Source organism: Dryobates pubescens, chromosome 19 (assembly GCF_014839835.1).
Source record: "Dryobates pubescens isolate bDryPub1 chromosome 19, bDryPub1.pri, whole genome shotgun sequence".
In the NCBI taxonomy this organism is placed as follows: Eukaryota; Metazoa; Chordata; class Aves; order Piciformes; family Picidae; genus Dryobates; species Dryobates pubescens.
The window spans coordinates 4,529,593-4,552,102 of record NC_071630.1 but is presented as its reverse complement, the minus strand read 5'-3'; the positions used below and the strand labels follow the sequence as shown (position 1 = coordinate 4,552,102).

General features: G+C 44.7%; 2 protein-coding genes across 4 annotated transcripts; both read right to left on the bottom strand.

The window, feature by feature from the left end:
• Nucleotides 1–1,486: 1,486 nt before the first annotated feature.
• SS18L2 (SS18 like 2) lies at nt 1,487–3,663 on the bottom strand. The gene is made up of 3 exons (XM_054169883.1): nt 3,518–3,663; nt 3,302–3,378; nt 1,487–2,499 (listed from the first exon to the last, which is right to left on the bottom strand). The coding sequence occupies exons 1-3, from the start codon at nt 3,647–3,649 to the stop codon at nt 2,412–2,414; spliced, it is 297 nt and encodes a 98-aa protein (XP_054025858.1). The 5' UTR covers nt 3,650–3,663; the 3' UTR covers nt 1,487–2,411.
• A 1,455-nt stretch (nt 3,664–5,118) lies between these two features.
• Nucleotides 5,119–21,490, bottom strand: LSM14A (LSM14A mRNA processing body assembly factor). 3 transcript variants are annotated; one of them, XM_009902741.2, is made up of 10 exons: nt 21,106–21,490; nt 13,476–13,639; nt 13,253–13,385; nt 12,137–12,259; nt 11,542–11,718; nt 11,155–11,217; nt 10,277–10,456; nt 8,861–9,032; nt 7,765–7,996; nt 5,119–5,917 (listed from the first exon to the last, which is right to left on the bottom strand). In XM_009902741.2, the coding sequence occupies exons 1-10, from the start codon at nt 21,224–21,226 to the stop codon at nt 5,894–5,896; spliced, it is 1,389 nt and encodes a 462-aa protein (XP_009901043.1). In that variant the 5' UTR covers nt 21,227–21,490; the 3' UTR covers nt 5,119–5,893. The 3 variants fall into 3 exon arrangements, with proteins under 3 accessions (XP_009901043.1, XP_054025856.1, XP_054025857.1); XM_054169881.1 differs by having other exon boundaries at nt 12,137–12,256; XM_054169882.1 differs by lacking the exon at nt 11,155–11,217 and having other exon boundaries at nt 21,106–21,489.
• Between the last annotated feature and the right edge of the window lie 1,020 nt (nt 21,491–22,510).

The window sequence follows — 22,510 nt, the reverse complement described above, 5'->3', positions numbered from 1 at the left end:
TACTAGCGAGATGGGTTCTTGGCTCCAGGGCCGTGGGTTTTTCAACGGAGATAAAGCACACCTGGCTTTCTTTATACAAACGAAGTACATCTCTGTCTAAAGATACCAAAAAGAGAACTCCATGCTCTAGAGGAAGTATACACAACACTAAAACTATTAAACATTTGGGTTATTTCGGACCCAGCCACCTTCTGTTTGTTTGTTTGTTTGGCGAGGGGCTCTCTGCAGGCCCGGATCGTTACCGTTCGTGCTGTTTGAGGATGCCAGTGTTGCCTGTATTTATGATCTTGTCATCACCTTTTCTGAGACTCATCCTTACCATGTTTACAGAGGTTTGTTTGCTGTACATAGTTTTTACAGTACTGTGCTTTGCACAATCAGTGTGGCTTCTGTCTGTAAACTGTCCATGGTCTGTACTACTCTGATCCTGACGACCCTCTGCTGAAGGTGTTAGTGGTTATTTAACTCGATGAATGGGTTTGAGTTTTCCTAAGCCTTGTCATTTAGCTCTGACATTAAACCCTCACTTTGGTTGTACTTACTGCTTGTTCCTACTAAGACCAAAAGGGGAGTTGGTTTGAAGTTTCTCTAACAAGTGCCAAAACTGTTCTGTAGTTGTTGCAGTCTGTTTGCGGTCACAGCAGCCGGCGAGGTCCCGGAGCCACGTCAGGCACTTGCAAAAACCAAGTGTCTGCATTTTGACCACGTAGGTGCTACTCTGTCCTCTGCTTCCAACCTGTTCTCAACACTGGGAATCCTGAGAATTGTTGCACTTGGCAAAGGAGTCTTGCCATTAACCTTCACTTACACTGCCAAGTGCAAGGGTTTGGTGCTTAGTTAACTTACCCTTACTGCAGTGCTTCTTGTGACCAGCTGAGGCTTCTGAACTGGAACTGTACATTTTGTATTCTAAAGCTTCTGTACAAGTCAACAATTTGCTTTATTAAAGATAAACATTTAATAGGTCATACCTGGGTAAAATATGCACCTTGCTGAAAACGAGCAGCACCTTAAACTGTAACTTTGGTTTGTAACAGAGATCTTATTTCATTAACATGGGATTATTTAAGAGTTTGAAAAGTGTCAACTGCCTACTTACTGACTCATAAACCTGACCTTTATGCACCATACAGCCTGGAGCATCTTTAAAGCTGCTCTTTCAGGTAGACTGCACCAAAGGACCCTGCCCCAGAACCTGCCTTAGCAGTGGCTCTGAAGTGGTAGTGCAGATGGACATCGCCAAGACCAAGTTACTTCAACTTCTGGCCGTTGCGTGTAGTGATGACGACCGTGAGCAAAAGTCAGCTCCCTCCTCCTCCAACACAACTGGGACCAAAGCTGTACCTTAGCTTCTGTTCATCCTGCCACCAATGGGCATTACCTCAGGTGTGCTTTCTAGCTCAGAGCATGCAAGCATCCACCTGACAAATACCCAGGAACCAGAGTCAAAAATTAGTCAGATTAGTCAAAAATTTATTTGTGCAGAGAGTCTGCAGTACAGAACATGTCCAGGCAAAGGAAGAGCTGTGCCACAGCTGGGGCAGACCCACAGCCCTCTCTCACTGAAACAAAGGCTCCATTCCTCCCTTATGCAGCAGCCTCAGCTTTCCTAGACATTTGGTTCACTAAGTCCTTTGTTACACAGCCTCACAGAACAGCCTTTGCTTCACTGAGACTGCAAGGAGCTGTGGCAGGTACAAGCACCACAGGATAAGGCTTGCTAGGAGCGGATAAAGATTAGCCTGATACCCTCAGAGGTGGGCTGCTGCCTTTGGGCCCAGAAGGTCCTTTGTTTGCTTGGAGAACTCAGCCCTCCCCAGCAGTACACAAGGGTATCAGTGGAGTCCTGCTGGAGAGAGGGCTCTCTCCCACCAGAAGCAGCCTGCCAGTCAGATGACCTCCCCTTAGCATGGGTCCTGTCCAAGGAGTCCTCCCCCTGAGCTGCGTGTGTCTGGATATACAATCAGGGGAGGCTATGCCTTTCTGAGTGCACATTCTGGTTTGTGTCTGCCTAGCCCCTGTAGCTGGCTGTGCAGCAGAATCTTCCCACCTGACCTCCCACCCTGTCCTTTCCTTGTGTCAGGAGTAGAGATTAAATACAATAAACTCCCAGTTTTTACGTGGCTGCTGCTGCTGTGTTGTGGGCGGCTGGGTGCTCCAGTGCCAGGCTCCTCCGAGGGCAGCGCTGGCAGTGCTGTCCTGGCAGCCAGGCTACCCCCTGAGAACACTCACATAGAGTGTTTTAGAGGAAAAAAAGAGTGTGAATCATCACACTTGGGTTCTGCCTGGAGGGATGGGGAAAAAAGCCAGACTGCTATTACATCAAATACTATGTCCCATGTTTTTAGCTGCCTTGCAAGACTCTTAAGTGGGACTGTGGAGCTCCCCTGCTCGTGTCCAGCCAGGCACAGTCACTCTGCAGTCTTCTGCGTGCTGGGTGGTGTCGCATCAGCAATCGTAGCCAAATAAATGAGGTTCCTGTGCAGGATGTGCTGGTACCTGGGAGAGGAAGAAACAAAAGAGCTGGGACCTGCATCCTCCTCTAGCAAACTACTCACCCCCTCGCTAGCTGCTTCTGCAATCTGATCAGCATTTGTTAGGAAAAGATAGCAATCCACGAATAACACAAGGCAAACACCTCCACCTCCTGTCTGTGTCCTAAAGCCCTCTGAGCTGCACTCTCTAGCCAAGTGTGTGCTGACCAACTTCACTAGCACAGTAAGAGCTAGGCTTGATGAACACTGAAAAGATGCAGAGCTGCAAGCAAGCAGCCCAGGGGCAGGAGATGGCAAAGCTCTGCCGTCGCTTGGTCTGACCTCGCAGTCAGCAGGCACCCAGGCTCAGCAGCCGCTACCAGGCTGTCTGCCAGCCAGGGCCTCTGCAAGCTGAAGGGCTGAACGGCGGCAGAGCCACAGGCTGGCTCTCCTCCCTCTAAGCACTGCTGGGTGTTCTCCACACACTGAGGGGGAAAGGAAAGCCCACCCAGGAGGGCTGGTTTCATTCTGACACAGAACAAAACCCTTGACAACAAGCAGCTGGCGTCACAGAGATTCCGTGCAGCAGCACTTGTGTTTTGCGGCTTTGTGAAAGTAATTTTTGGGAAGCCTCTTAACGAAGCCCGCGTTTTCTTAGCGGCAGAAAAGCTCTGAAGAGCTAGAAGAGGCTGGGCTCGGGTCAGCCCCTGCGGCCTTTGAGGCTCCCGCGGTTCCGGGTCGGGGAGGAGACAGGGCGGGGCGAGGTCGGGTCAGACACTGGCCGGACCGGGTCGGGCACGGCCCGGCGCGCCCCGGCGGCTACTTACTGCACGCAGTCGGCGGCGCGGCCCTTGTTCTGGTACTCCATGATGCACCGGATCAACTGGTCGTTCTCCTCCAGCAACTAGGGCACAGGAGCGCGTCGTCACCGCCCGCCCCACGCTCGCCACTACCGCCCCAGACCGAGGCGGCGGCGGGCAGGGCCAGCTCCGCCTCAGCCGAGCCGGGAGGACCCGAGCCGCGGCCCCTCTCCCCACGCTCACCTGCTGCAGCGTCTCTTGGTTCACCTCCGCCTTCCCGCGCAGCCGCTCCGGCACAAACGCCACCGACATGGCGCTGCCGCCCCGCGCGAGGGCTGACGGGAACCGGCGCCGCCGTCCTCTGCGGCCTCTCATTGGCTCCCAGCGCCGCTCGCGCACACCTCATCCGCACGCCCTGCCGCTGGCGGACGCCGCGCGCTTCGGCACGTCCGGTCGCGAGGGGGCGGGGCCGCGTGCGCCAGCCCCCGAGGGGCTGCAGCGCTCCCACCCCGGGGGTCCCGACCCCGGCACCCCCTCCCCACCCGCCAGCACCCGCTTGCAGGACGCGCTTGTTCCCTCTGGGGCACAACAGGAGGGGGCCCCGCCGGGGCCGGCTCCACTCGTGTCGGGTCGCGCAGCAAGGGGTGCCCGTGGCCACAACAAAGAAGCTGGCGAAGGCTGATTTTATTGAACAGTTTATTCTGGTTTAAAAATAAAATTAAAATTAAAAAGAAAAGAAACCCTCACTGCCACGGAGCAAGGTAGAGGGAAGGCTGGCCACGCCGCTGCTTGCCGGACACACCGCACCCACCCCTCAGCCCCGCGCTGGGTGCAAGCCCGCACTTCCATCATCCCCTCGCAGCCTTCCCCCACCGCTATTTACAACTCCTCGCGTTTAAATAAGCCCGGGCCGCCCCGCACAGCACCCCAAGGTATTGCAACAGACAGCGCTCGCCGCTCTGGCCAAACACCTCCGGCAGCTGCCCGCAGTCACGACTGGTGGAGCGCAAAAGGCGTCGTTGTCAACATGCAGAGAACAGGACCAAACAAGAGCTGCTAACTTCTACTTGACCTTAATAAGGAAACCAATACAAAATACTTCCTTGTAGTGCTATACAAAAGTTATAAAATTAAGATTCTATCAACCACTTTTAAATATTCCCGTTTTCCAACAGTGCAGTTTTCCACATCTTTATCACCACTGAACATTTTGAAGTGAAAAAAACAAAACAAAACAATTTAAAAAAAAATAATCAAATTAGATCAATTTTTTTTTTTTTTTTTAAAATCTTTGGATCCCTTTATTCCTGTGGCCTTCATATACATACACAGACACAAATGACCAGCTTTCTAGTTCAGCATATCAAAAAGTGGAAACTAGTCGGTGAGAATTGGCAAGAAGTCCACACTCTGTCATTTGTGAGTTCGCGGTCTCGGAACCAGAGTCCTTGTGCCTCCCAGCTATGGGCTCTCAAAATGCAAACAACTTCAAACACTAAGAATTCTTTAAATTGCTTATGTCTACAGGTATTACAACAAAGTTAACATCTCAAGAACTGACAAATGGAGGCGTACTTCCGCCCCAGGCACTCCAGGAGAATCAAACGCTCGCGTGCCCGGGCCCTTATTAAAAAAAGTTAATATTTATCACTACGTAAAATTAATTGCAAATTTCGACATAGGAAAATTAACTCTCTCCTTATGTGAAAATACCTCCTTAATTTGGTCAAATCCTGTGATATGCCAGAGACTACAAAAAATCAAAACCTTGCAAGAGAAGAGTCTATCCAAGTTTCACGTCGCAGAAGGAACAAATTTCCAATCTTCATTACAGTCCCAATATAAAAAAAATCAAAACATTGAAGCCTGAAAAGCCGCTAAAGAACAGAAACAGCCCAAACCCAAACCCCCAACTAAAACTCTTGTGTTCTTCAGCATATCAACTCCTTGCAATAACACAGTATGTTCGCCGACTTAAAAATGTTTATTCTTTAAAAAATTAGTTGCTTTTTATACAGCTATACAAAGTCTGTGGTGTTTCTTTGGCAATGGGGTATCATGGAATTTTACAGCTATATAAAAAGGTTCCTTTGCCTAAGAAACAGTATTTATTTACTGTGTGTACATATTCGACTGACAAAGCAAAGTTCTCTACGCTCCAGCACCCTAGTTGATAAAAGTACAGCTATCTCAAAAGGGATATTACAGGATTTCCAAAAAACAACCTTCAGTGGATCAAAACACTCACAGTATCGACGGCCTTCTGCATACAATTGCCCTTACAACTCGAAGCAATTATCAAATACAGTTTAGTAATAAGAAAAAAAAAAATCCTTTCAGTGATGAAAAAATACTTAAACTCCATCGAAGTACTGCTTTAGAATTAACTATACATAAGAAATTCCTCCTCCTCCTCTCTCAAACATATTTAATGCTCACCGCTCGCGAAGATGGCCATTTCTCAAAGTAACTGCATTACACCCCTTTGAAATTAAATAGTTAAATCCCAGTGCTGGTGACAAGTGTACAGCAAATTAACTTCATTCTTTGCAGAGATTAAAACTCATTCTCTGGATCAAGAAGGTCGAGGCGCTCCCCCAGGTTCAGCTCTCTTCTAGACTACGCAGCCACCTTGTTGTCTTTCTAGAGGAAACAACAGGACAATGTTAACAGCAAAGGCAGATGTCAGAAGCGAATCTGGGAGAAGATGCACAGCTGCCTCCCACCTGCAGCTAGAGCAGAGCCTTTCCTGTGCCACCAGGCTGGCACCTGGCCACAGCAGCCTCAGCCTGCCACACACTTAACCAGCTCCTCACTTCCAGCTATCCACGGTGCAAATCCTTTGTCTTTTCACAACCTCCTACTTCTCTGGAAGACTGAAATTCTCTCATTCAGAAATGAAATCTGACCTTCAGCCCCTTGAGCCATGCTCAGATACAGCACAGCACTAACTGCTGCAAACTAACGAAGGAGCAACTGAGGGACACTCAGAAATCTGTGATGAAAAGAAGGTTTCCCCACCCCCATTAAATCAAAAAAATTAACTATTATTAAAAACATATACACCTTCAAACAGAGAACAAACGTCTGTGCTGCAGGACTACCTGAACTGACTGCCCATGCAATTGGCTACCAGAAAAAGCTGTTGTGTCCCAGTCAGCACAGTACAGGCCTGCATTTACTTGCAGCAGTTTGGTTAATTACACTGGTTACGGAGACGGAGGAGCATGCCAAGGTTATTTCTGTGCCTACACAAAGTGATGTTCCACTTGAATTTACATGCTTAATATCAAGACAAGTGGCTTGCACTGAAACGATTACAAGACTTTGGTTGTGCAGGCAACTGAGCTCTGCTGATGGACAAAATTGCTCTGATCAATGAGCTCTGATGGAGATGAGAATTCACATCACTTCCAAGAGGTAAAAAAAAAAAGGCACCCAAGGCAGCGCTAGCTCAGAATCCCTCACTTTTCTAGCTGTGCCTGCCAACTGCATCCTTCCTCCCAAGGGCTGGTAGGAAGAGGAGTTACCACCTTCCACAGGATGTCTTCACAGCGTTGCAAAAGCAACAAATCCTGTAACTCTAGGGCAAAGGGAGAATCTGCTTCCCAGCCAGCACAGCTCTTGCAGAAGGCGTTCCTGCTCCTCTGCTTACAGGATGAAAGCATCAGGTAACTTCAGTTAGCAGACTTACATGGTGGTTGTGCATAATGCTTAAAGGAGCTTCAAGCTTCACTCAGATCTCAGTAAAAATAAAGCAGCAGTGCTTCTCATCTCTGAAAAGCACCTTCTCCATGGGATGGGCAGGAGTCTTTTCTTCTGAAGCTTTTATGTCCTGTGTCCCACTGCTCCTTTTTATGAAATGACTGGCTGTACAAAACCAATCCTGCCTCAGCCTTCCCAACAGCCAGCAGGGATAATTATGGAAAGTTAGAGTTTAGAAAGAGTTTAATGGGACCTTACAGAACTCAAAACATTTTATCTCCCTTTTCAGAAAGGGCCATCGCTGTGCTTCAGCAGCCTCAATTATGTTAGGGCTTATAAAAGATCTTAGAAGCCCACGGGCTTTGTACCACCTCATTCAGACAGCATTCCAAGAAGCTGCACTCAAGTTAAATGACTCTCTCTCAATCTTTACATTTTACAATGCTGCTTAGAAAGATGTTTGCAATTCACATTTCTAACACTTGCATTTCATCTGCAGAGCTTTCGCTTGCTTTTCTCCTTCCACCCACCAACTCCAGCTACAAACCAAGTATTTAGGACAAGTTAAGAAAGGCAGCTTTTAGTTTAGGTTGCTGTTGATAGTAAAATGATGTTCTGTAATTAAAATTTCAGCATTAACAGACTTCCAATTAAGCAGCCCAGAGCACCTGCAAAATACTACTCAAGCAATTCTAGTTCAACACCAGATGTAAAAGCAGGAGATTTTTTTACCACTCATTCCAAGAGCAGTGGATCAGGTCACGGTAAGGTTAAATGTGTTTTACCCTATATTCAAAGTCAGCAAACTCCCTGCCTCCGCGGCCTCCTCTGAATCCACCACGAAACGCTCCTCGGGGGGCAGTGAAGCCACCTCTCCCACCTCCTCGGCCTCTTCCGCCTCGGAAGCCAATCCCTCCCCTGCCTCTGTAGCCTCCACGGCCGCGGCTGGGACGCAGCGGTATTCCAAAGGTCTCGGCATTTAGCCTCCTCTCCTCAGCCCAGGTGGGTCGCCGTTCCCTGCCAGGCAGAAGCAACGAGGACTGTTTTAAAACACACTGCAGAAGGAAATCTGCCTGCCTCAGCCACAACTGCCAGAGAGCCCAGGAAATAAAAACCGGTAACATTCGTTGCATTCCGAATCTCCAATCTTCCACAGGAATGTCGGTGTCTGCCACAGCTCATTTAAATGAAAAGGGAGATGTTCCGGTAGCATTCATGATATATTGATTATGCTCTAAGAGTTTCCCACAGAGAAGGACACAGCCTGCATCCTCTGCACACAGCACCGTACAATAAATGATAAATACAAAAAATAGCTGTCTGCAATTTAAAACAAGAAAGTGAAACCAAGAGCACTGACTTAGTTTTAGTTATCAGTACAACAATTCTCTCCCCCCGCCCCCCCAATTCAAAATAGGTCAGTAATCCACATCATCTGGTCTAATAAAAAGGCAACAGCAAAAGATAAGCTTTGCTTTTCCTGACCTGCTGTCTGCCCACTGGAACTCCACTAAGTGGAGTGACCAAGCTGGTTAAGTCATCTACTCAGGAACTGTTCCCAAAACACAGTCATCATCCATTTAACTCAAGTATTACCTCAGGAGCAGAACCCTGAATAATAAACCCCTCTTCAGTACAACTGGAAAAGATTCCAGGGTATGTACACTCAGTTCTAGTAGTATGGTTCTAATCCAATATTGAAAATGTCTTCCTACTAATGTGTTGCATTTGCCCACAAAGGGCTTCATTTTCCTTTGTTTCTGCAGATGGAATAAGCTTTCCCCACTCTGGATTCAGTGGTGACTAATGAGTAGCACTGGCACTGCCTTATGGCACAAACATGCACTAAGTCAACAAACAGCTTCCTCTTGCAGGCCATACCTATTGTCATCACAGGAGATGTTATCAAAGAAGGATTTGGTTTTGTCATAGTAGCAGTTGGGTCCAAGTGGATCCTCCTCATCTGCATTCCCTTCACTGTTTTGGGTATCGACACCTGAGTCACCTTTGTCTTCTCCATTCACAGGCTTCTCAGGCTTCTCAAGTTTATCTTCTGGAAAATAAAAGTCAAGAGAAGCTTTCCAGCCCACCATACTAAACAGCACAGCACTGGTAACTTACCCTCAGGCAGGCAGACAGAAACTATGCTGAACGCTCAGAAATAGAGAAAGCCTCCAAAACTCAGCACGGAAGTCAGATAATCTGACACACAAACTGGGATGTTCTGGTGCTATTGTCTTCTGGCTTTACCATTCTCTCCTTTGAGACCAGGACAGGCATTCAAGATACTGTGCTGCCAACTATCTTTATGATCAATTTCTTTCTGAACAGCACCTCAAACTCAGCTTCCTGTTCTGCCTGGTACTGGTTCAACACAACAGGCTATTAGGACGGTTAAGTCTCCTTCCTGGGCTCTTCAATCTCATGGTGCTGTGCATAAACTTCAGATAGTCAGCTCAACCCTACCATCACACTCACAAGTTACCACTGTCTCAGAAAATAATTCCATAGCTCTTTACAGTTAGCTTTCCTTTTCCTCTTTGTTACTCTGAAGAAAGAAACAGTATCGCCAGCAAACTGCCAGCTCATTTAAAAGTGATCCAGAAAGAGGCAAGCACCAAAGAAAAAAAATCCTATGTGACTGGGACTGGTGGGTCTTTTCTACGCTGAAATCTGACCACTTAGTCCTGCCCTTTATTTCCCAGCTTCTTAGCCCATCGTTTACTGAAATGGAGAGCTCCTTACTTTAACCTGTAACAATTCTGCCCAAAAATAGTAGCAGCAGTGTAATGAACAGGTGGCTGGTCACAAGAGAATGAGGTAATTAAAACAGAAGCTTGCTGGAAAACAAGACAGAAGTGCTGGCAGTGTGGATTACAGGTTCCAACTCCTCTTGGAAAAGGGAACAAAGAATTGCTAGCAACTTGCTGAAACTGAAACTCTTGTGCATCCTCCAGCAACGTTCTGATCTCAAGCTCAGATTTTTGATCTATTAAGAACTGAAAACATAAAATACAGGTTCTCATTTATCACATCTTTTCCAGAGCTCAAAAGCTCGCTTACACTATTGCTCAAGTAATCTGCCATTTTTAACTACCAAACTTGTTAGAACATGATGAATATTTGCTAGTTAAATTCCTCCAAAACTCAAACAGTGACCCAAGTACTTAATTAGATGATCCCAGTCTATTCATTGATTCACAGTAGGGTAGGCAGTTTAAAACTTGTTTTCCAAGGTAGGATTAAAACAGCAAGATGGTTTTTGACTGCTTGGATCTAAAGCAAAAATTGGTTTACCTTTCAGTTTAAGTTTATTATGAAATTCCCTATCGATTTCCTCCTTGTTGAACTGTGCATTTGCACTTTCAAAGTCAAAATCCTTCTCAAACTTCATTGGACCATCCCTCCTAATACCGAATCTTCCTCTGCCTCCTCTGTGACCTCCACGGCCTCTCCGTGCTGCAGGGGCACCTGGAACTGAAAAGAGGGAAATTCTGTTTCGCTTTGGTTTGTGGATTTTTTTTTTCTTTAAGGATGGAGAGAATGGCTGTCTTTTGGGGTGGGGTGTTTTGTTTTTTAGTTCCTGGGGTGACAGGTTGGGACTTCATGCATCCTCTTCCTACACTTCTGTTGTTAAACGTCCTGTTGGAGCAGCTTGTGATTCGTAAATTCAGTGACAGCAATTATGGCAGGGCCACAAAGGAGAATAAACAGCACTGATGGGCAGCAGAAGACTTTCTACAAGGCATTAGAAGCTTTTGGAAGAGGAGGTAAAATGTTAGTGGCTTTTCAGTCAGGTATTTTTGTAGAAAGGTAACAAGGTTTATTTTGTGCTACTGTGTTCATACACCCACGAATACTCCTGACTTCTGCATTTATATTTAAATTGCTTAACACAAAGCAACTAGAAGAGATTTTTCCCTTTATGTTGACTTTTTGTGCCTGTATTATCTGACCCAATGCAAACCTACTGTTGCCCACTAGAAACAATTATGTGAAGGCATTCGAAATACTTAAACTCTTCATTACCTCAATGTGAGCTGCCGGATCTCTGGATGTCAGAAACAAAGACCTAGCACTTCCCAAACTATAAACAGTGCTGTATTTTAGCAGACTTTTAAAAAACTTCATGAAGTCTGAAAACACTGAGAGCTATTTCTCAAAACAAGATTTACCAATTTGTCGTTTGCTTTCATTTCTGAGTTCATTTTCTGATCTTGAAACCTTGTGTGCTTCAGCTAAAGTTGGGAATAAAAAAATGACTGGTTTATCCAATTGGGTATTTTTGATCATACTTTGTATATAGTTACATAGTTCAGATTTAAAAAAAATAATAAATTAAAAAAAAATATATAAAAGTAAACCACAAGTTTAACTCATAAAGGGAAAAAAAGTGATTTAGAATATATGCTTGACTTTAAAAAGCAATATATATAATCCAGGTCTCTGCTGACCAGCCTACCAGTAATGGAGAATAGGAGAATTCCTACAGGTAGCCCTTAGAAGAGCATTTCCTGTCTGCATGGAAGAAGACAGGCCACAGGAAAATGATCCAAAGATACCTCGCCTGTGCTCTTGATTCTCTAATGATTTTTGGCTAGCAGACACCAAAGGTCTGGCTGGGACAGGACTTCTCCTCCCAACTGGTGCTGGAGCAGGCAAGTGGGCTGAAGCTGTCTGTACTGCTTGTTCCATGGTGGGGCTCCTTCTCAAATGATCAATTTGAGGGCTTGAACGACCTGGAAAAAAGACAACCCAAACCACAAAGAGTTATTTCTCATCTACGAATCTGCATTACTGGTCTTGACCGGTCTAGACTGACAGGTTTGGCTACCTTACCAGTCAAGACAGCTGTGTCCAAAGAAGAAATAAATACTTCTGCACCCCCAGATCCACTAATACAGAATAAATTATGTTCAGCAATATCCTTTAAGGCTTTAAGGATAACAATAAATGAATGCTAATGGCTACCTATGCAGCACACCAAGATGTGCACGTTTAAAGAGCAAGTACAAAGCTTCTCAGCGCTTTCTGGGTTTAATACCAAGTGTTTTCGTGACAGAATTCAGCCGTCTGGTTAGCATTTCTGGTAACCACCTACCTCACAGGGGCATGACTGGTTAAAAAAAGATCAAAGAGTTGTTCAGAAAGATTTACCTTGAGACATCTGTGTTTTCAGTGATCTCCCATCTGTTGTAAATGCAGAACCAACTGCAGTACTTTGGGACATGCTGGTGCTGGCTGAAGAGTCTGTTCCAAAAGATGTTAAAGAACCTCCTGCTTTAAAGAAACAGAGTTGTAAAACCTGACTTTTTCTGTAACTTTTTTTAAAAATTAGCATTAAATGATCAGTGAAGTCATATCAGGTGGTTATGCTAGAATACACATAAGCCTGTCCTTCCTGTAGACTTAGGTTTAATGAGTGTATTTGTGGTAAGTTAGTAAGACTAGTGTCTTGATTCTTTTGATCTAAAAAAAAAAGCACTGCTAACTTTAGTGAAGCACTAACACAGCATAGTCATGACAGCATCTTACAGAGTAATAAACAAATGTGATTTGCTTGTATCACCACTTAACATCTTTTAAAGAAAAATGACAGTCACATCTTAACTGCTACCAAGTTCTGATCAGTTCTCTAGCCTTCCCTTCACATGCCCAGTATTCTCAGTATCAGGAGTAACATTGACACCACTGCACTTAGAAGAATCCAATTTTCTATATGAAAAAATAGAAGGGGGGGGGGGGGGAAACCTCCAAACTTTAAGAGAGGAATGAAAGTTTGCTGGAGAATCTAAGAGAGCATCTGCAGTATAAGGGAGCAACTAACCCATACAGCACACAAATCCCTCAAGCAGGTACTTCACACCAAGCTACCATCTCATGACTAACTGGAGAACTGTGCCAGCACATGGAGTGCTGAGTAACCCAAACCCTTGGTTAAAGCACACACTATCTGGGCAACCTTAATACCACATGGCAACAGCACAGCTATAGGGCTGTTGTGGAGGAGCTCCCTCTACCACTTGTGAATGAATTTATCACTGAAATGGAATAAACACAGGAAGCCTTCCCCACTCCTCCCCTGAGATGGGGTGGTTAGTTCTCGACCATTTGCTTTGATTTCAGTGTCAAAGACTATAAAAGAATTCTCTGCTTTTGAGATAAACTGTAGGAGTGACACAGTCTAAAGACCATGGATGAGCTCTGCTGACTGCCTGTGCACACGAATGCAGCTTCCCTTACAGGAAACACCAGACAACACAGTGAACATACCAACTCCAACAGCGCCAAACTGCTGTCCCACCAGCGGGCTCGGACTGAACTGACTGTATGGAGGCATTCTGCCAAAAGGACCATAGGAACCCACAGACTGGAATGAAGATGTAGTAGAAGATCCTAGTGAAGACTAAAGACAAAACATTTTAAGTTTTAAACACTCAGAGAGCACTTAAAACTACCAGGTTGTATCTTCAGCCACAAAAATGGTTTGACTTACCTGAACAATAGCTGGGTCCTGTGGCAAAGAACACTGAGGCTTTGGTGGCTCACAGACAGTTAGGTCTTTAATGTCACTGCCACGGAATATAATGTACTCAAAGACTTCATCACGAGGTGGTATGGGCCTATCGGTTGGTCTGTCTTCTGTACCAAAGGAGCGAACTGTAAAATGGGGAAAGGGGGGGGGGAAGGAAATAAAACCATTTCAACAAAAAGGTTTCAGATCTACTGCAGACCAACAGCTTTAAATAAAAAGAGAGAAAAAAGCCTAATTCAATATAGTTAGCATATTACTGGCAATTATCAACCGCTCAGACATAAAGAAGTAATTTGATCTTTAAAATTTCAGCTAAGTGGAAGGAAGCCTCTTCTCTTCCTTACTGGGACATCCCTTGTGGAAGGAAGCCTCTTCTCTTCCTTACTGGGACATCCCTTGTGGAAGGAAGCCTCTTCTCTTCCTTACTGGGACATCCCTTATGCTGAGTATTTCAACACACTTTTGAGGACAAGGGGAAGCAGCAAAGTACTTTTTTTGCTAAGTTAACACTTTCTACACACTATAGCAACAGAACATCATGAAAGGCTGGTGACTCAGTCACGTGAATCAAGGGCTACAGGAGTTTCACATTCTGATGTGCAAATCACGGGAAAAAAACAACAATTTAATACTACTAGAAACCAGAATATTAAAAATTACCAAAAGTAAAGTATTTCTCCATAGATTCAAGGTCTGAATCCAGGCTTAACTAAAAATGAGGAATTTTCACTAAGCAAAATGCATTCCTCTTGCTATTGTAAGGTTCGTATGACTTCTGTCAAACTAATCTCACAGGAGCATAATTATGTTCCTAAGTAGGCCTGCAGTGTGCGCAACATAGGGAGACAGCAAATGCACTTGTAGACACTTTGCTGAATTCCAACAGTTTCCAGATAGCACAGTGATGAAGTTTACCACACTTTTTCCCTTTGTACTACACTTAATCACTACCACGGTATATAGACAGCATCCCTTCACTTTCACTACCATCTCAAAGACTTTTCTTCACCTCAAGACTTCCAACCCTAAGTGAAAATAGAGTGAAATAAATGAACAAATGTGAAGAAGAGATACACCTCCAAGAGCAAAAACTAAACAATGCAATGAAAGTAGAGAACAAAAAAAAAAATGGCGATTGTGTTTTAACTGAACATCAACTTGCAGCAGGTGTGACAAACCCTTGACAGTTGCTGCTCTAACATTTCAAGACATTTTAGTCTGCTTTCTAAGGTACTGCAGATTATGCTGAGAAAACATCTGTATTTTGCTTTAATTTACCAGAATTCCATTTTCAGATCCATCAACAATTTGGAGACATCATTAGGCACTTATTTGCAGCCACAAAATCATTAGTCAAGAAAAGCAGTTTCCTGTAGAGCTGTATAAAGTGACACTGAATCATTTCTCAGGCTGCACCAACCATCTTCCATCGCTGTTGCTTCTTCTAGTACTGCACAAACAGATCTTATGAGTCAAGGATTACAGATCTTTTTGAAAAGCATAATTCAGGGGTAGAGAGATCAACTCAACACTACATTGAAAAATAACATTAAGTGGTTACAATTGTTTTGTTCATACTTAAATCATCTACTGAGCTGAATTGAATCAACTTTCTGTGGATCTGAAAGCCTGCTCTGGATGGTACTATGAAACAAAAAATACACACTGTTAACTGGATTTCCATCTGCATTGTAAGATAAATCTGTCTTCTGCAGAGAAAGATATCTGAAACTGAAGAATTTTCAGAAATTAACTTGAAGTAATAGAGAATAACTTAACCACGGTATCAATTGGTCACGTGCATTACTGTAAGTCATCCTGTTGCTTTTTAGTCATCGGGCTGTTCTATTTCACTGTATTGACTGAGGATGCATCTTCACTTTCTGGCAATCCTATACTCTATTTATTAGAAAACTAATAAATTAACTTCGCCCTTCATTCCAGCATTCGACCTGCTGTCTTGCTGAGTAAAACCAAAGTTAATTTTGCATTGCTTCTCTCTGTCCCACACTGAAATGGTTGCTCTAGTAGCCATTTTGTCTACGCAGGTGCACAAAACCAGTAAAGAGTGTGATCGGTAAGTTACTGAAGCATTTTACTTTCTAGCCAAAGTGAAGGAACTAAGCAGTAGCAATACCACATAAAAGTGGTAAACTACAGGATCACATCTCACCTTTACATAGAAATAAAAATCTGATGAACTACCAAAAACTAGAACTCATCTTTAAGAGGTTCAGCTGCCTTTGCAGCTAGGTCAAGACACTGACAAAATGGTCAGTGGTTTTGCAGTAAAAGATGTTAAGAGTTGCCACTAAGAGTCCAGGTTGGTTTTCCTCTTTCTCCTCGGCCCCAAACCAAACTGGTTTTAGTGCAGCTTTCTGCAAAACATGAAGACAGTCTTGTCCAATACACATTAGCTCTGCTGGAGCGGGGTAAGAAACTCCTCTGATCTGGGATATGGTCTTCTCTCAGCCCAAAGCAACAGAAAAACTCAAACAAAACACATCCCAAATTTCCTTCTATTGCAAGGAGCCAAAAATGTGTGTGTGGCAGTCTAAGCAAGCAGTTTAGTATAAGGGCTACTCAGTGTTTTTCCAGTGTCTATTCCACGTAGGTCCTTCTGACAGTAGTATAAGATAAAGAGTTGAACATTATTTTTAGTGTTTTGCAATGTGACAACTATCATTACAGTTTCATCCTTCCTATCCTGGATTAGGATTTAACATAATCTGAGCTCACTGAAGTAAAAAGTCTAATATTACAGGTGGCCAGTACAATAGGGTTTTAGAAAGAAATTGCTTTTACCATTGTTCTGCATAATCAAAAATACTAAGTTGCCAGAGTATCATAAAGATAAGGTACTGGAGCAGCAGCAGTCCTAAAGCTATATCCAGCTCTGTCTCTTGGGATATTTCCTCAGACTACATCCTTCCTCCAGAACAAGATGCAGTGCTTCACACATACAAAACAATGAAGAGTGAGAGGAAAGAAAATAAGCATGTTAAAGGTCACGTAACCTTATAACACTTACGAGGACTATGGTAAATCCATTTACTTTTACCTTGTTTTTTCCTTTTAGTTATTTACTTATTTCATGTCATACAAGCTAAAATGGCCTAGGGACTTGCAAACAAAAAAGGCAACCATCACCTTAAACGCAAACTTACTTTTGTCACTGTAAATGCACACATTTAAGTAACTAGCTAGAAAGAAACCGACAGTGTGCAGCCTGACAAGATTGATGTATTTGACTTTATACCCAAGTAGCTCCACTAGTTTCTTTGTAGTGTGCTGCAAGCAAATTTTGGTAGAGAGTCAGTAACACTGACTTCATTCTTACTACTACACAGTATTTTAATGTATATTTCTGTATTATACTATTATAGCATCCAAGGAAAACACTACAACTTTCCCTATCAGTTAATAGAAATTATTACCTTAACACTGAAAAACACTGTTAATCAGAAGCCAAGCTATATATTCTACTGGCAAGAGGATTCTGTTCCCATATAACACGAATTATTGTACATACGCAGTTCAGTCCCTGTAGGCAGCACTGACACTATCTTAGCAGCCAAACTTCATTTGTAGCACACACAGAAACTAGTCTGTCCTAACTCCCAAAACATCCATGAGAAGCATGACTAAAATCAGACCATCAAAAGAGGTAATTTGAATTGCTGTGTCTTTTCAAAACGTCACAGCCCTGCCCCTGCAAAGATGCCTGCACACCACATTACAGGAAAAGTATTACCATGAAGGAGAGCGCTTGTGGTGGGCTCACAGCTTCAAAACAATTAATTCACTCTTCACTCTCTAGCTCATAGAGATGGTGAGTTAACAGTGGGACAGAGAGGAGGGAAGCAGCCAGCAGTAGGCTCTGATGAGAAGTATTTCTGTTGTGACACACTACACACAGGGTTGGTGTGGCACATGTGCCCTAAACCTCAAGATATGGAGGGAGCATGTCACTTACCTGACTAAAAATTAACTTCATAAGAACTTCATACAAATTTAACCTTTCCCTCTCCTGATCCCACTCAATATGAAATGCTCAAGCCTTCACAAGAATTCAACTTTCTTCTGCTAAATTTCTGAGGTTTTCACCTCTTAATAATGTGTAAAAGTCCAAAAGAAAGGTAAGTGCTATCTTTTTGTACATCATTAGCCTATGGAAAACACTATCACAGGTGGTTGAAAACACCAGTAGATTAACTACTTCTTAAAATACTGAAAGCTGTTTCATTAATATCTATTAATTATAACATTTCAAATGCAATTCTCAATGGTCCAACAGTTGATAAGTGAAAACTGATGCATTATGCCAGTATGTAATTAGTATACTCACATGACTCAGGATTCCCTGTTGCTGGCAGGGAACAAAGCCTTTTCTAACCCGATATGGTCACTCTAACACAGCTTATCTACATTAAAAATCCATCCCTAAAGTGGTGCCTTGAAACAGAAGGACATTATGCATTACTAGCACAAAAGATCACAGCTACTTTTCAATGCTGCAGATCAAACATGATCCTTCATGATTATTCTGTAACTGCCCCAGAAAGGACAGCAACCACTTTACAGCAAAGCCTCACAGCTCTCAAACACTCCATTATTAAATTGATTAGGTGTAATGATTTTTAAGAAATGATGTATGAATTAGAAGTATGAACTAGAAGGTACTGCATATTGGTTCCAAGCAATAGTTCTGAAAAGCTGGCAATCCAAAGAAAATATACACACCAATAACACAACCCCCTTGAATACTCTTATAGGCTGCTTAATATTTGGAATCTGATATAGAGGAACTTCTCTCTGTTATTTAAATAACAATGCACTTTGTGAAAATACACATTGCTTTCCCTTATCAGACTCCAGTTTAGGATGGAAGTGTTCTGCTCAATGTTTAAGAGAGTTACTATCTTCCTCTACGTTGAAAGACAGAGGCCACAACTTGTGCTAGTGAAAGGATCACAGCTTTGTAAAGAAAATGCTGATTAGAGAACTACAGAAGACCACTCCTTGTAACTAAGAATTATAATTGGTATCCTGCTAGCCATCTCAAAATCTTATTTCTGCCCAAAACCTCAGAAGATTTACAATAAATTCCATGTGTACAACTTCATGATATTAATCTCAGACTTCGCATTAGCCTACAGAAGTCCTACTGCTAGGCAAATTCACAGTTATTCAAGAACAGATTCTTATCTCTGCTTTTCACTTGCTGCCACAAACAATTGATTTCAGTTAGGAAACAAACGAATGGTTAAATTACCCTGCACTTAACCCAGGTTAACAGTTATACGAAGCCAGCTATACAGCAGAGCAACAGAAAACATGAAGTCATCTTTTGGGCCTTTTTGTTGTCACTTTCTGGCAGAAAGTTTGACATTTGTGGTAAAGACCCACTGTAAACAGCTGTGGTTTGACTTCTGGACTTACCACAGGAAGAACAGGTAACTGTTAGTCACTCAACAGTTACAGACAGCTCCAAAGAAAGCTCTACTTTCACATACAGACCTGGCTATAATTAACCACACTTGTCACCTTACATACATACTGTCGTATCAGACTCACATGACTTAATCCATCATTTATTCAGAAACTTGAATATTCTAGAGCTGAGCATTTTGCTTGTGAGCACACTGAATTGTTTTATGGTCTAACATGGTTATCAGCTTCCAGATTAATCTCAAGATTTTTGATTCCAGGTGGCCTAGAAATACTGGTTTATTCTCTTCTGAATCATAACACTGTATTACAAAACACACATTCTTCAGATAACTCAGCCAAGTTTTCTTAAAGCAAATTTAATGGTTTAGATTTACATTTCTGATGAAAGCTATGGGAAGAGGGTAGATCAGATTTGTAACTGCAGTTTGCTCTACCTTAAGTATGTACACTTTGGCACATATGCTGTAGCATGAGCTAACCACTCTTGAGAAGTCATGCAAAATTGGCTTGGCCAGCACTAAATCTGTCTAATTTAGGGCAAGACCATCACAAGCTCCTCAGGGATGCAACTGTTCTAAGTGCTTTTGTGCGAACCTCAACAACCACATTACGCAACCGGAATTTCTAAACATTTATCTTTAATCACAGCGCTCAGCTTTTTCTCATATACACAAGCACTAGCTGTCCTTTTGAAACAAATAATGCAATTCCAGCAAGGTAATTTAACCTGAAGGCAACTTTTAAATAAGCAAAAATCACACCATTAAAGCTAAATGTCCCAAAACCGCAAGCCTAGGACCAAACCTACCTACTGTAAGGCGTTTCAAAGCGCACACCTCCACAGGTCTACGATTCTACACACCAACTATGTAAAAGGTAACAGACTGCCATTATGCTAGAACATGAAGCCTATCATATCAAATAGAACTAAATACTCTCAGTCCCCAACAAGGAGCAGTTTTATTTCCTCTTACCTAATAGCCAGATAAACTCTCTGCTTTTATATATGCATTTAGGTCATTTAGCAAAACTTCACGGAGTCAAAAAGTGGAAAATGAAATACCTTGAAGTTTTGCAGAATCCATTATAAACAAGTTGATAAAAATTCTGACGTAATGTCTTACCTGAATACTACACATTCACTGCCACAGCTAATGCGCTGAGAGTGCACTGCCTGGAGCAAGAAACAGCAAAGTCCTTCGGATGCCCACTTTCAAAGGCTCTCTTTTACTTCCCCTAGCCTCTTTCTGCTCCGTAAACCTGTCTTCCTAACTTTCTCATACACGCACGCACATATATTCTGCGACAAATGCATTCTCACGTCATTGTCTGTACTCAATTTCGATTTACAGTGCCATACAGCAGCCTTTGTTGATAAACTGGCAGCCACAGGCTCCCCTCCCAAGCTGTCTCCTACTCCAGGATGCAGAAGAGTTCAGTCGTACGCGGCCTTGGCCCCTCGACGTCTGAAATTCTTAAGCTGTAAAGAAATCCTCTTTACAGCCTCCTCCTTCTGCTCCCTTTTACGCACTAATTCTGGACCACTTCCACCTCTACGGCCTTCATATTTTTATTCTTTCCCGGACTCCTTTGAGTATCCCCTAAGTAGGTAACGTTCCTAGCCTCTTTTTGCGACGGTCCCCCCGCGGCTGCTCCGAGCCTTCCACACTCCATCCCGCAGCCGGGGGTGCAGCGGGCGCGGCAGGAGCAGGGGCCGGCGCGGCGGGAGCAGGGGCCTCCGCAGCCCTGTTGCGCCGCCGCTATCCCAACCCCTTGCTCATTTCCACCTCCGCCGTGAAGCGTCGCGGGTCGCCACAGCCCCGCTGCAGACGCTCCGTCGACAGGACGCGCCTCCGGCCGAAAGTACGCGGGCTCTTCCCAAAGCTCCGCCAAACCCTCTCACAGCCGCTGCTGGGCCTTCGTAGGCTGTAGGCCTCCCCCTCGCACTCTGGGCCTCCTCATCGCCACAACGCCACGGACTGCGCTGCCGCGGTTTCAGGTTCTTGCTCGATCCCCGACGGGCTCCCAACGGTCCCCACGCCGCTGCAGGCGCCTCGGATCCCGCTCCACTCCCACCCCATCCCCGAGGCGCTGCTGGGCCGCCAAGGCCCAGTCCTCTACTCAGCCAGGTCCTTACCTTTGGCTAGCGCCACGGTAGAGTTCTCGGTGTCGATGGTGTACAAGATCCCTTCATAGCGGATCTCGGCCTTGGAGATAAGGCTGATCTTGCTCCCGATGTAGGGCGTCCCCCCACTCATGGTGCTGGCTCCTCGGTCAGGGACACCCCCTCTCCCCTGCCGAGCGCTCCTGAAGCTGAGCACAAGCAACTAAACAAGCCCGGCTCAGAGTCGTAGTAGGCGCTCTACGCCTCCCGCTTCGAGCCCGACCTCGCGCCGATCCCCCAGCGACGGCTCTCCCTGCGCAGACTCCCTCAGCACACCCCGCACCAAAAGCGCCCTGAACCTCCCAACATGGCCGCCGCCTTCATCTTCCCTCAGAGCCGCCCCACTAGCCCCAGCCGCGAAATGGGTGCCGGGAGCGGCGGCGATCTCGCGAGAACTGGCGGCCGGGGCGGGGGACGCTGAGGGGCGGGAGCCGCCATTTGAGCCGCCCGGGAGGTTTAGCGGCGCGGCTCTGGGTGAGGTGATGCTTTTGCACCGTTCCGCGGCAGCACTGCAGCTTGTCTGGCGGGTTAGGTCTGACTGAGTCTCGTCGCACTTTCCTCGCTTGGCCTCGAAGGGGTGTGCGAGGCCTGTAGCTCCTCCGGTTCCGCCTCCCCCTGCTCCCGCCCAGCGCGCCGGGATTTGGAGCTCGCAGCTTGCAACCCCCGGCCCAGCGCAGCCCGCGAACTCCGGGGTATGTGAAGGCAGGTTTGGTGAGCTGGGGCGTTCGGGTGTTTGTGAGAGAGGCCCAAGCCACCTACCATTGGACGAGTGATTCTTGTGAGCCTTAATAAGCACATTAGAATCCCGTCACGCAGGAAGCTGCAGAGTCTAGACGATGGTAACTGCTCAGCTTGTATTTCAAGGGGGATTCTGTTTTGCTTGCTTGGCTGTGTTAAAGTCTTGCCAAGCTACACTAAACAACGCAAGTGTTGATGGAATCTTGACTGAGGTATGGAATTAATCCTAATCTCCCCCCTAGTATGAGCAAGCACAACAGAAGTCTGTGATTTTGAGACTGTACTTGAGGTGTACTCAAGTTAATGAGGCTTTGACTGTAAAAACTTGAAACTGCTTCAGCTCTCCCTTTCTGTGCTTGCAGCCTAGAAAACTACATGTAGCAAAACCAAGCTTCTGGAAAAGGTACTCAATAGCTTCTGTTGCAGCAACTGGACACTGATGTGTTGCAAAGATTCGGCAAGTATTTTGTTCATTACAGGGCTTGCTCTGAAACACAACAGCAAGCCATTTTTTTTATGGAAGAGCACCTGTCTTCCTAAATAAGAGACATAACTAGACTTCTGGAAACTTGATGCCTAAGTTCAACTGACTGTAAAGTCATGGAGGACTTGAGTGCCCAGCAACATTTACTGTGACACG